The following is a 14,250-nucleotide window of genomic DNA, read 5'->3' on the forward strand; positions in this document are numbered from 1 at the left end:
GAGGGAGGCAGACAGGGAGGGAGGGAGGCATGCATGGAGGCAGGGAGGGAGGCAGGCAGGGAGGCATTGTCTGGACGTGGGGCTCAAACTGCAAGATCAAACTGCAAACTGCAAGATCATGACCTGAGCCCAAGTCAGAAGTTTAACCAACCGAGCCAACCAGGCACCCGTCTCCATGATTTGGGCTACTCTAGATACCTCACATAAGTGGAATCAAACAGTACTTATCTTTTTGTCACTGGCTTATTTCACCTAGCATAACGTCCTCAAGGTTCATCCATATTGTAGCACATGTCAGAGTTTCCTTCCTTTTTAAGGCTGAATACTATTCCATTGTGTGGACGTACCACATTTTATTTATCCATTCACCCGCACATGGACACTTGAGTTGCTTCCACCTTTCAGTTATTGAAAATGATGCTCCTATGCCTCTAACACTCTTTTAATTAGAAAATAAATATAAAAATAAAACCAGGCCACCTCCACCTACAGGGAATGACCTGTCTAAGGTGGCAACCGACTCTCCCTGGCCCCCACCCCCGTGGAAAAAAACCTGAAGAATCCCTCCTACCTAAGACCAGCGCTTCCTCCTTCCCTTGATGTTCTCGTTTGTCCTCTCCTGACAGAGAGTCGATGACAGCCTGGAGCAGGTTGCAGACGGCCAGAGACATCTCCTCGTTCTCCACGGCCATGAGGCTACAGATTCTGTCTATCCGGACGGCATGGAGAATCACTGTGGCCTATACCCCCAGCAAGAACGAGTCAGCTGCCCGCCCCTCTCTTCCAGCTGCCATGCAGGTTAGGAAGTGGGTGACGTCCATCCCCACCATGCCCCTGCAGTAGGGAACTAAGCCCAGGCAGCCATGCCTCACCGGGCCCATGGTCTAGGCAGGATCTTGACACAAGCCAGGCCCCTTTCCAGAGGTTTAAGCCTGGGCCGTCCAATATAGTAGCCACTTTGCCACATGGGGCCCTTGAGCACTTGCAATGTGGTGAGTCTAGGTTGAGATATACGCATAAAATATACACGGGCTTTGGAAGACTTAGGACGATACAATGTAAACTGTCATAACCTTTGCATTCAGCTCTTCCTCATAAACTTTCACTAGCCTTATCTTTGCATAAATGCATTTCCAGCTCAAAGGGAAATGCAGAGGATCAATCTCTGTTGATCCGGGACCGTACAATCGAGGATGGCGGGGGTTGGGGGGACACTCTCCACTTGGCATCTGGGTCTATTTATGCCACCCACTAACTGTCCACATGTCGCCCTCCAGATCTTCTGCCTGGCAGCCACCTGTGCCGCCAGCCCCACACCCAGGCCCTCACCCTAGCTCGGTGGCCACTGCACATGCCCGACAGGGTCCGCACAGCCGCTAGCACCAGCTCGGGCCTCTTGGTGTCCACAAGCTGCAGCAGCAGGGCCACTCCGTTGTTCTGGAAGATCCTCTCGGCCCCTGCTTCTTCACGCCCCAGGACGATGAGGTTGTTGGCAGCCTGAGGAGGGAGGACATGATGAGGGGGAGGGGGAGGTTTGGCTATCAAGGCCTCGGGCAGGGGCCAAGTGCAGGGGCTGATTGAGGACTTGGTTTCCAAAACATCTTTATACTGGGTTCTTCCCCTACAATCCTGCTCCCAGAGGCCTAGCCTAGGAACATGACACAACAGAAGAAACAAAGTAACTGACATACAGCCCAACTTGATGAGATATACTGTAGCCACGAAGCCATAAATGAGATCACCCAGCAACCTGGAAAAAACATTAGGAAGTAGGTTCACTCTGATTGCACTTATGCCATAAACGAGATCACCCAGCAACCTGGAAAAAACATTAGGAAGTAGGTTCACTCTGATTGCACTTACATTAAACAAAACCGTGTATGTATGCTTACGGATAAGTACTAAACCAAGGTATTGAAGTCTTAAATTATTTAAACAAGAAGGCCATTAGACTGAGTGGCATTAATGCCCTAGTAGCTAATGTAAGCAAACCCAAATGGAAGCCTGTAATGTCTCAAGGTTAAGAAATCGAAACTTAAGAACAGTCAATCACAGCCAACTAGGCTTTCCCAAATAATGTAACTGCTTAAGCTATAGCCAATCAAATAATTGCATTGCTTTCTTTCCACCCATGTCTTTCTAGAAGCCTTTCCCCTGGCTCCTGTAGGTACAATGCTCCTAACCACTTCCTGTTTTGCTGCTACCCCACTTGAATCAATTTTGCCCAAATAAAACCTGAAAATTATGAATATGCCACGGTTTACCTTTTAACAGAAGTGAATTGTTTTCTTTTAAAAATTTTCCCTTGAATATGGTTTCAGCATTTTGGGTTTGCTTGTTTACCTGTTCTGGGCAATCTGAAGTTACAGGCATTCTCAGGGAGGTGGTGGTTGGTGGGCAGACAGCGCAGGAGAGGGGTCTCAAGAGTCCTGGGTATGAGGACTGATTCTGCTGTATGCTAGCTGTGTGACCTTGGGCAAGTCATGGTACCTCTCTGGGTCCCAGACCGCAAAATTAGGCAGTTGAGCTAGAAAGTTCTCCAGTGTCCTCCCACCCTAAAACCTTGAGGAGGATACATATACCTTAAATGGCCCCAGATCAGGGGAGGAGGCCTCAGCAAAACCTGAAACCCTGGAGTTGGAGGAAGAACTCATGAGAGAGAAGGAGAAGGTGAGCAAAGAGAGAGGGAGTGGGACGCTGGGTATGAGGCTGATTAGAGACTCCCGGGCAAGTACCACCAGGACCACCAACACTCTACCAGTCAAGGGCTGTGTACTCGCCAAGTGCATTTATCTGTAGCAACTCATTAAGTCCTCACATCAGTTTGTTATAAAAGGTATTTGCATGTTACATGGACTTATTGATCATAAAACTAACAAAAATTCCCCCACGCATTGTCTGTCCAATTCTTATAACTATAAAATATTCAGGGGCACCTGGGTGGCTCAGTCGATTGAGCATCTATCTGACTCTTAATTTCAGCTGAGGTCGTGATCCCAGGGTCGTGGGATTGAGCCCCGCTTGGGACCCTGTGCTGGGTATGGGGCCTGCTTAAAGATTCTCTCTGTCTCTTCCCCTCTCCCCCACTCACACTCAGCTCTCTCTCTCTCAAATAAACAAATAACAAAAACCATTCAGATGTTCAATTTTTTTCCCCCGGAAAAAAAAACAGAAGGGAACATTAAAAAAAAAAAAGGCAACAAATTTGGCTAAGAGGATGGTATTATGAGCAACCATTCTCATATTTCAGGATGACCTTTTACAATATTTTATAATGGACTAGAACATTATTTTAACATGTTGTTTTCAACAGCTCTCAGGATGGAAACCTGGGTATGGCAAGTGAGGCACTTGCCTTGGATGCACCATTTCCAGGGACACCGAAAACCTCGGCAATCAAGGTGAGTAACATCTAATGCAATATTTTAAAATATCAAAATCAATGCAATGCAATGCAAAAAAAAAAAATCATAGTGAACAAAATCTCAAAAATTTAAATAAAAACTCCAACTCTGCTCTCATTGGTCTCACCCTAGTCCTGGCCCTTATAGCCAAGTGCTTTCTAAAGTGCTTAACCTTTGGCCCGTTTGTGTCCACGTTCTTCAAGGAGACCCCCCTCCTCTTCCTCCGCGACCGGTCAGGGCGTTACTGTCTTGAGATCCGGTGGGGCCAGCAGCGGAAGATCGGCCGTGGCGGAGGGGGGGGGGGGGGGGGGGGGGGGGGGGGGGGGGGGGAGGGGGGGGGGGGGGGGAAGGGGGGGGGGGAGGGGGATCCCGAGTGCGCCCTCTGCTGGCCGGCTGGTTGCCCCGCACTCACCTTCTCCAGCTTGTCCGCTTCACTGTTTTCATCCAGGAGGATCTCGAACATTTTCTGTACCCTCGAGTCTGTGGAGAACTGCACACGAAGCTGAGGAGAAAGGAGGGAGTGGGGAAGGAGGTAGGCAGGGGTCCACGTTCCAGGCGGCTCAGTAAATATTATGGTATCTACTCTGGGCCCCTACACTATGTTTCTTTCTCTTTCTTTCTTTCTTTCTTTCTCCTTTCTTTTTCTCTTTCTTTCTTTCTTCATTCATTCATTTATTCATTCATTCAACAAACCCTTACTGAATAACTACTACATGCCAGTTACTGTTGCAGATGCTGGGGATAGAATGGTGAACAAAATCAAGTCCTCACTCCACAAAGCTTACAGTCTAGTTAAGTTTGCTATGCCAATTTGGAGGGCTTGGATCATCACCCAAATTTTGCAGTCCAGTAAATAATTAGCTATCACATACTTTAAAAACGGGCTAAAATAGAACTCGATTTCTAAGATCAGAAACCTGAAGCAGTTTTCAAGGACCTCTTCACTCAATTTAAAACCATTACATTTGGGGGGCACCTGGGTGGCTCAGTCAGTTAAGCAGCTGACTTCAGCTCAGGTCATGATCTCGTCATTTGTGGGTTCAAGCCCCACATCAGACTCTGTGCTGACAGCTCAGAGCCTGGAGACTGCTTCAGATTCTGTCTCTCTCTCTCTCTCTCTCTCTGCCCCTCCCCTGATCATGCTCTGTCTCTCTCCCTCAAAAAAATAAACATTAAAAAGAAATTTTAACCATTATGTTTGGCTGTCTCATCCCTCACACCCCCACCCCCAACCCCAGTGCTCTGAATCTACCATAAAATGACCTAACTGATCACCCATCACCCCACCGCCCCACTCCCACCATTTGCCATCTCCTTCCGTACCTCCCACTACTTTGCTTTGCTCCTCCACAGTCCTGCCTATTTCCATCAGGGCTCATTTCCTCCCAGTGGGTCTCTCATTTGTCACCCCCTCTCTGGTCACTCCTCAGTTTTGTGTTTACTCAGCCCCTGAGTCTGCACTCTGGACAGTGTACTGTGGTCCCACCATGGGGCTGCCCCAGACACAGAGGAGCCGCTGAGTCTTGGAGCAAGGAGCTTAGTGATCAGTTACCCTCCTGCTCTTACAGAGGAGGAACTGACACCCCAAGGGATCCCTTAGAAAATTGGCAACTAAGCCAGGACTAGGGTGTAGAATTTCTCATCTCTGATCCTAGTTCTCCTCCACCCCACTTCGTTTTCCTAGAAAAGATTTCCCTACTGGCTCTATCATCCAGCAGTACCCTACCCTCAGTACTGCTTTTGTCCTCCTAGAAAGAGAAGATCATGTCGTATACATACTAAGTTACAATTTTTTTTTAAAGCCTCCATCTGGAATTTAAAAGACCCGTGTTCTAGTCCTGGCTGGCTTGTCTCCTGGAACAAGCATCTCCGATCACTCAAAGGTGGGTGCCTCTGCTCGGCTGTTCTCTGGCACCTGCCTGTGCCATGCATTCACTCCATCCAAGAGTGTGGAGGTAGGGTTAGACCTGCTCTGGTGTCCTGCTTCCCTAACTCATCCACTAAGAGTGAGGGGAGGCAGCCAAGGCTTATGGGTAGGGGTCCAGCTCACCTTCTCCTGGATACTGGTGTTGAGCCTCCTCAGTGTCTCCTGGAAGTTTTGGTTCCGTGGCTCGAGGGTGGCACAGCGCTGCACGTCCTTGAAGGCCTGGTCCAACTTCCCCAGATGCTCCAGTGCCTGGCACCGCCGATAGAGAGCCTTGATGTCCGAGGAGTTGATGTCAATAGCTAATGAGGGAGACTGGGCCTCAGGGGCCTGGGCTGCAGATCGCCTTCCTCCCTCCCCTGCCACTGTCCCCAATTCCAGGGCCACTGTGTCTTCATTGGAGATTATCCACCCATGTGGACTATCTGGCCCCAGGCTCCCTCTTTGTGAGGAAGGCAGTAAGAATCATAGTCTCAAGGGAGGTTAAGGGTCATCGCGTCTAGCTCTTGATATTTCAGTCTCTGCTACATCATGATCCCAGCCAAGCACTCATCCAATGGATACTTGCATACCTCCAGCAATGGGGAGCTCCCTCCTTCTCAAGGCAGCCAGGCAGCTCCATCAAGAAAGCCCTCCCCTCTTCAGACCTGAAATATATCTCCCTGTAACTTTGCCCTTTTATCCTAAGTTCAGCCCTGGAACCCCTGAGATGAAATCCGATCCTTCTTCCTTGTGACAGCCTTTTAGGTGTTTGAAGGCAGCTCTCCATCCCACCTGGGAATTGCTTTCTCTGGGCTAAATATTGCCACGTCCCTCAACTGCTCTTCACAGGGTGTATTTCCAGGCCCATCTCCAGCTGGTTCCCTTCCTTCTGAGCTCACTTCACACTGTCTCTGTTTCTCCTAAAAGAATGGTGCCCAGATCAAAACCCAACACTTGCAGCTAAGAAAAGACTTCCCATTTTGACAATGGGCTTAAGTCAACATTGACTTAAGCGCAAGTTGAAATTAGTTACATTTAAAGGTTTGCTTTGTTTTAATGTTCATCTCTCCCTAGTCTCTGTGCAATGGGCTACTGCCTCCCTCCTCCTCTCAGGAAGCCTGATCCCACAGAGTGCAGTGGGCTGATGCCCAGAACCACTGGGGAGCCCCAGGATGAGCATACCCTAATTTACAACAGAGGGTGTGTCATTACCAAGACACGAGGATTTCTGGAAACATCTTTTAATGAAAGAATCTCCCAAGGGGCACCTGGGTGCCTCAGTCAGTTAGGCATCCAACTTTGGCTCAGGTCATGATCTCACAGTTCATGGGTTTGAGCCCACTTAAGATTCTGTCTGCCCTCTCTGCCCCTCCTGGTTTGCACTTCTCTCTCTCTCTCTCTCTATTTTTCTCTCTCTCTCAAAAATAAATAAACATTAAAAAAAATTTAAGAGGCGCCTGGGTGGCTCAGTCGGCTGAACGTCCGACTTTAGCTCAGGTCATGATCTTGCGGTCCAGGAGTCCAAGCCCTGCGTCGGGCTCTGTGCTGATGGCTCGGAGCCTGGAGCCTGCTTTGGATTCTGTGTCTCCCTCTCTCTCTGCCCCTCCACCACTCACGCTCTGACTCTCTCTCTCAAAACCAAACATTAAAAAAATTTTTTTGAAAAAAAAATTTTAATTTCCCTCAACCTATGATTTAATATATAATTCGAGTTGCAAAAATGCAATTTAGGGATGGCTTCTCTGGACATCTGAAGCCCTGCCTACAATGCCTAGGATGGTGTTTCTACAATCTGTCATTTCTTCGATTGACAATGAGCCTCTTAGACAAAACAGGGATGCTGGGGTTGGGGATGGGGGAGTGGTTGGGGAAAGGGAACTCACCTCTTGAGGCATCTGACGCCGCCTGAACATAGCTTTCCTGAGACATGGAGAAGGGGAAGCAGCAGGGGTTAATGCAGGCCCAAAGCAGAGACAACCAGACAGGGTTTGCTGGGGAGCTGCTGGCTGTCAGGGAACCAAGGGCGGACCCCCGGCTGGGCATGGGAGAGCAGATGAGCTCTGACATTAGGCAAACTTGGGTTTGAATCCAGGCTCTGCTACTAATGACCTGGGAGATCTTGGTGAGTTACTAAGCCCCCCGAGCCCTGAGTTTGTTTTATCTGCTATATGGGCACGACAACAGCAGCTGACTCACGGGGCTGTTAGTAAGATGCTGCGAAATAACATGGAAAAAGCCCCTGGCGTGATGCCAGTTCCCATTAGGCTGATTCCCAACTGGAGGAATTTCTGTCTCCCAGAGGAGTGGGTCAGGCAGTGGGCCCAGGAAAGCAGTGGGAGGTGCCCTTCTCTGCCCTGAGGGCTCCAGCAGAAAGGGCTGGGACAAGGGGGCTTAAGGGTCTGATACCCAGCAAGATGGGGGGCTGCCTTCACCCCTGCCTCTGGGTGCTGGCCCTCAGCCTCCCGCCCTGCCCCCTCCAGACCGTTTTCAGGCCACAGGCTGCCCGATTCCGATAGAGCGTGGCCAGCAGGGCCTTGTCCTTGGTCAGCTTCAGGGCCTGGCTGTAGCTCTTTGTTGCAGCCTTATAGTCCTGGAGCTGGAAATGCCGGTTCCCTTCCTCCTTCAGCTGCGCTGCTTCTGCCTCTGCCATCTGTCAGGACAGGAGCAGCTCAGTCTGGCCAGTCCCCCACTCCAGACTCCTGGCCTGAGGTCTGGAGCTCCAGGGCCTCCTTCTACTGGGATGGAAGGTGAGGGTTCTGCCTGGAAAGGACCCATGCCTATCACCCCCAAATCCATTGCTCAGAAGGACATGATAGCACCTGCTTGCAGAATAGCATGGCTGAAGGAATCTTAGAGCCCCCGTGCCTCCCTCTCCTTCCCTCCCAGCTGGGCGGGTGAAGCCACCACGCCGGAGGCCTGAATTCTCACTGCAAGCCTTGAAAGTTCTTCTCAGTCCCTCTTCTCCCTCCCCGGTCTGAGGAACTCTCCACACGGGCTCACTTTCTCAGAGGACGGTGCTCCTGGTCTGTCCTCCTGTGATGCTGTTCGGCTGAGCTCCCTTGTGAGCCACCCCCTGGCCACCAAGCCTTAATCTGCCTCCCTCCCCCACCCAAGAGGTTTTATCGCCCCTGCCAGTAGCTCCAGACCATATTTGGCCACAGGGTCAGGTGTCCCTGGAGTCTGTCATTGATACTCAGGGCCTTCCTCCTCCCCAGAGTGGATAGTCATTAGTCACCTGGAAGTGCTGACTAACCTATGCCCCAGCGTCCTACTCAGGGGCAGTCCTGGACTCGGGCATTCATACCACAAAGAACAGAGAAAGATCCAGAAGGGAGGGAGACACAGCTATAATGCCCCTTCTCCCCCTCCATCCCAGATAAACAATCTCCTCTCCCTTCCCCCAATCACTGCTATTTTGGGAGCAGAGTGACAGCTGAGGGGCTGGCAGACTTAGAGCAGCTGCCCAGGTCCAGGACCAACTGGAGACTTCCAGAAATGCCCTTCTGGAAGGAGGAGAGTTCCTCCCTCTCTTCCACTTGCCCACAACTCCCCAACCCCTCCAGTACTCATTGTTGAAATGTCCCTCCTTTTCTGAAAGACAGAGGGGCTTACTAGTTCAAGTTTAGTGGAAATGGGTGCTTTGTTTTGGTTTGCATGCCTTCTCCTGTGTCCCCCATCCGTGTGGAGTGGATGCATTCAGCCTACCCCTCCCAGTAGACAGAGAGGGTGGGCTCTTAATGTCCCCCACTAGACTATAGGCTTTCTTGGTCAGAGCTAGGTCAGTCTGGAATTCCCTGAGCCCGAGGACCGTACCCCCCCCTCCCCATCTACCTGGGACCTCTCCTGGGATCAGCTGAGTCTCCCTCATCAAAAGAGGGTCTTCCTGGGACAAGAAGGAAGAACAAAACAGGTCTCCCCTGGGGCAGGACTTGTTTCTTCTCATCTGACTGAGGGTTCCTGAGACAAATTTGAGTCTGTTCCTACTTGGACTCAGAACTCTCTCACCTCCCAGTGTCTCCAAGCCTAGGCTGTGAGCTCTCTCCCACAGGGTAAAGACAGCATCTCATTGCAGTTTGACTTACCCTGGCACAGAGGCTGGCAGAGTGAGTGCCCAATGCGGGCTTCCTGAATGAATGAGTGAATGAATGAATGGTGTCTTCCTGTTGATGCTTTTCTTCACTTACCACAATTCTGCCCCCTCCCCCCATACATCTTCAAACCTACCTGACCATGGCAGAGAAACGCACTGAAGATTCTGCTCTTTGATCGGTATCCTTGGACACACAGCTATGACTGTGGACAAGTTCTACTGTCCTGCTGGACCCAAGGCCCAGCTCTGATGCACATTTGTCTGTTGCAGGTTTGTTGACTGAATAAATGAATGAAGGAATGAATGGAGGAAGGGATTCCCTGCCATCATGGTGTCCTAAACCCTGGGCCCCTTTGTGGGGCAAGTGCTCTTGTAGTAATGAAGCAATGGGATAAAGGATCCTGCCACTGGCAGAAAACTGAGGTTCTCTGACTTTAGGTCCTAGGAATCTTAGATTCAATTCCTGATTCAGTAATTCACTCCATGTCAATTCGTAAGCATCTACTATGCAGCAGGAACTGTGAATGACAGTGAAAGCAGAGACCACTCATGAGGGCAAGGATTTGTGTCTATTTTGTTCACTTACATATTTCATGTGGCTATCACAGTGCGTACATAGTAGGTGCTCAACCATATTCGATGAATAAATGGATGAAATAATTCCATGGATCTGTGATTCCTAAATACAAAGAATACCAGGATGTTGTGAAAACACATAATAGGGAAACATGGCATTGTTTCAGAGAAAGCTTCCTGAGTGAATGATTAAATGAGTTAATATATGTAGAGTTCCTAGAACAATGTTTGGCAGAGACATTTGTTGAATGAATGCATGTATATTTCAGGCAAGACTTGAAGAATGAGGAATTGTCCCTGTCTTCAGCTGCTCAGGCTGCTATAACAAAATACCTCAGGCAGGAGGCGCCTGGGTGGCCCAGTACCTTAAGGGCTGACTCTTGATTTTGGCTCAGGTCGTGATCTGGAGATCATGAGATTGAGCCCTGCATCAGGCTCAGCACTGAGGGTGGAGCCTGCTTGGGATTCTCTCTCTCCCTCTCTTTTTGCTCCTCCCCCACTCTTGCGCTCTCTCTGTCTCTCACTCTCTCTCAAAATAAATAAATAAACTTAAAAAAAAAAACTCAGGTGGGATGGCTTGAATAAGTGAAATGTATTTTTCCACAGTCTAGAAGTTTAAGATCAAGGTGCCACCAACATTGGTTTCTGGTGAGGCTTCTCTTCCTGGCTTGTAGATGTCCACCTTTCCACTGTGTCTTCATGTGGCTTCTTCTCCATGTGGGGAGAGGGGAAAGGAGGAGAGAGAGAAAGAGAGGTAATATCTGGTATCTCTTCCTTCTGAGGACACCAGTCCTATCAGACTAGGGCCCTACCCTGATAACCTCATTTAACCTTTATTACTCTCATATAGGCCCCCTCTCCAAATACAGTCACCTTGGGGGTTAGGGCTTCCACATATGAATTTGGGGAGGAGGGACACAACACTGCCCATCAAAGTTCCAGGCAGAGAAGTCTGCATGTACAAAGGCACCGATGTAAGAAGGGTCATGCCTTGGAAGAACTAAGCAAAAGCCAGAAGAATTTAATCTTAAAGAGAGAGGAATGGGGTGTCTGAGTGGCTCAGTTGATTAAGCATCAGGCTTCGGCTCAGGTCATGATCTCGCGGTTCATGAGCTCAAGCCCCACATCAAACTCTGTGCTGACAGCTCAGAGCCTGGAGCCTGCTTCAGAATCTGTGTCTCCCTCTCTCTCTGTCCCTCCCCAACTTGTGCTCTCTCTCTCTCTCTCAAAAATAAATAAACATTAAAAAGAGAGAGAGAAAATTGAGAGAGAGAGAGAGAGAGAGAGAGAGAGAGAGGAGTGGCTGGAGAGGTAAGTAAGGCTGAGTGGGCCATCATAAGGAGTTTGACTTTTGCCTTGCTTATTATGGGAGACATTGTAGGGTTTTAGGATGGAGAGTGACAGACCAGATTTTTGGTTGGAAAACGTCACCCCAGTGGCAGTGTGGAGAATACATCGGAAGAGGCAAGAGTGGAAACAGAGAGGCAAGTGAAGAGGGTTTTGTAGGCAACCTCGGTGACTCAGTCCAAAGTGTAATAGTGGAGATGGAGAGAACAAATTCAGGACAGGTTAAGGAGGCCAGCCTGACCAAGCTTGAGACCGTCCAGATGTGGGGAGACCTGCCAAGGAAGACCCCACGTTTCTGGTAAGAGCCCTCATGTTAGTGGGTCTGCGCTTCAGTTCCTCATCTGTAATGTGGGGAGAGGAAGGTGGGGATTTAACGAGTTATATGCGTGACACGCTTGGAACAATGCCTGACACACTGCTCTCGTTATCATCATTATTGTTATTGCTTTGCAGTGTTGAAAACTGCAGACATTTTTTGCTTTTGTACTCAAGAATTATGAATCGATTTGGTCCATCTAAAAAAGAATAATAATTTCTTGCCTGCAACCCAACAGGCTCTAGTTTCCTAAGCCACCCATGCAGGGGCGCTGCTGCCAGAGCCAACCCAATTTAGTCTTCTGCCATTTCCGGTCTCTGATTTGGGGGAAAGTCAACCGCTCAGAGCCTCGATTTCCCCACCTATGAAGTGGGGCAAAAATCCCTATTCTGCAGAGACAAAAGGCTGTTTGTATCCTGCACGGCACTGGGAGGGACTGGGTCGGGGTGACAGCCACCTGTCCAAGGTGGGGCTGTGGAAGCAGGTACCAGGTGCGCCCACTGCCGAAGCCTGGCCGGCACGGCGTGACACGTCCCCTCCGCCACACCAGAGGGCGCTGTCGCGGGCTGCAGCGCCGCCCTACCCCGGGGACGGCGCTCCGTCCCGCCTGAGTCTATTTCCTCCACGTGCGAACGCGGGATGGCGGCGGCGGCGGCGGCGGCGGTGGTGGGTGTGCGTGAGTGGGAGCGGGGGCGCTCCGGCCCGGGGTCCCCGACCTCAGAGGGAAGCGGCAGTGGGGGCCTTCCCGCCCAGCGGCGTGGCTGACACCCGCGGCGCTTGTAGGCACAGGACGAGGCGGCGGCGCGCGACGTGCAGCGGCTGCTGGTGCAGTTCCAGGATGAGGGCGGGCAGCTCCTGGGCTCCCCGTTCGACGTGCCCGTGGACATCACCCCGGACAAGCTGCAGCTCGTGTGCAACGCGCTGCTGGCCCAGGTGAGCGGCGGCCCGGGCGGTCCCTCTTTCCTCCCCTCGGCGGGAGGGCCTGCTCTGGGCCGGCCCGCAGGGGACCGGGAGACCCAAGGTCTGGGGTTCGGGGGTCCCAGCGCTCGCCGACACTGGGAGAACCACCCTGGCGCGCGTCCGTGGCAGTGCCACCTACGTCGGGGGACGGTCAGGAGATGTATTTCGTGTGACAGCGCTTTACGCTTCGACCTGCGAGGTCCACCTGGGAAGAGAGACCGCTCGTTTTGAACGCATCGGGTACATCGTCAGATTCCGCGACGCAGCTCCTCATTAATATCCCCATCTGACAGTGTGGCCCAGAGGCAGTAAATTATTTGTACGATGCTATGTCGTAGGTGGTAGATTGGGAATTAGAACCCGAATGTCAGATTCAAAACCCGTGGTCTTCTAAACCAGTGGAGCCATTCATCATTATAGTAGGGCGGGGGGTGGGGGTGGGGGGCTGGGGGCTTAAAAATATAATACCTAGACCCCACCCCAGGTTTACTACACCAGACCCTGGGGTAAGGCAGAGTCTGTGTTTTCAGCCAGAGTTTTGGATGCTTCTTACACATTGTACATCATGGTGTAGCAGTTTAGAAAACGCCGCATAATCCTGTATACTGACCCTAATTCTGGACTTCAGTTTTCTTTCTGGATTAGTCGTTACCAATAGGACGTTGCGTTAATTAGCTGCTCTGAGCCTCAAGTTTTTTCATCTGTCAAGTGGGAATATGAATGCCTGCCTCCCGGGGTTGTTGTGAGATGCAGATAAAGGATTTTAAAGTACTATTTTAAGTATCTTGCAGTTGCTCTTGGAGGATAAAAGAGGCCTTTTTGGGTGGGCATGGTGGGGGTACCCACACCGTGGCTGGAGAGAAAAGCTTCACCTGGCCACAGCACACTGGGGAGCACCCCTGGCTCCTATCCTTTGACGGAGGAGTTGCCCTTTGCCATTGCCCTCCAGGAGGATCCTGTGCCGCTGGCTTTCTTTGTCCACGATGCTGAGATCGTCTCATCACTGGGGAGGACGCTGGAGTCACAGGCAGTGGAGACAGAGAAGGTCCTTCACATCATCTACCAGCCACAGGCTATCTTCAGGGTCCGTGCTGTGACCCGCTGCACCAGCTCTTTGGAAGGTCACAGCGAGGCAGTCATTTCTGTGGCCTTCAGCCCCACAGGAAAGTAAGGACAGTTGCAGAATCGTGGAATAGAATGTGGGGGTACAGCCTCTGGCTGGGGTGGGGCAGATACCCCAAGTTAACAATCAATGGGACCTCAGGCTGCCTATCATAGACCTGAGCTCAGGGCATGGGTTCCAGGTAGAGGACTTCCCCAGTGGGGTTTGGTTTTGAAGGACACCCATATTGGAAGGGCCTTTCTTGGCCTTGATCTCAGGAGAGCTGAACTGTAGGCTTCCTGGCGGTGTGCCCCAGACAAATCACTTTCTGACTTATTTCATCATCTGTGAAACTGAATTTGTTTGCTTTTCGCAATCCTACACAGATAACGAGAAATTCTAAATCTGATTATGGCTGTGGCCATTCCTTTTAGAAAGGAAGAAGAGAGATATGGCTGCCTTGAGGTAGGGGGTTCTTCTCCCATATGGTATCAGTGTTATACTTCTCCTCCTCAGGGGAGGGAGAAAAGTCCAGTCCCAGACTGTATG

The 14,250-nt window shown here is 50.7% G+C and overlaps 1 protein-coding gene across 1 annotated transcript in view; it reads right to left on the minus strand.

The window, feature by feature from the left end:
• UNC45B (unc-45 myosin chaperone B) overlaps window positions 1-7,960 on the minus strand; it is a 27,936-nt gene extending 19,976 nt beyond the window's left edge. The window contains exons 1-6 of the mRNA XM_049636612.1: window positions 7,793-7,960; window positions 7,194-7,230; window positions 5,455-5,630; window positions 3,817-3,906; window positions 1,330-1,497; window positions 572-740 (exon numbers count right to left, since the gene is read on the minus strand). Of these exons, the coding sequence (XP_049492569.1) occupies window positions 572-740; window positions 1,330-1,497; window positions 3,817-3,906; window positions 5,455-5,630; window positions 7,194-7,230; window positions 7,793-7,960 (808 nt within the window). The remainder of the gene's footprint in view (window positions 1-571; window positions 741-1,329; window positions 1,498-3,816; window positions 3,907-5,454; window positions 5,631-7,193; window positions 7,231-7,792) is intronic.
• Between the last annotated feature and the right edge of the window lie 6,290 nt (window positions 7,961-14,250).

The sequence above is a fragment of the Panthera uncia genome, chromosome E1 (genome assembly GCF_023721935.1).
Source record: "Panthera uncia isolate 11264 chromosome E1, Puncia_PCG_1.0, whole genome shotgun sequence".
In the NCBI taxonomy this organism is placed as follows: Eukaryota; Metazoa; Chordata; class Mammalia; order Carnivora; family Felidae; genus Panthera; species Panthera uncia.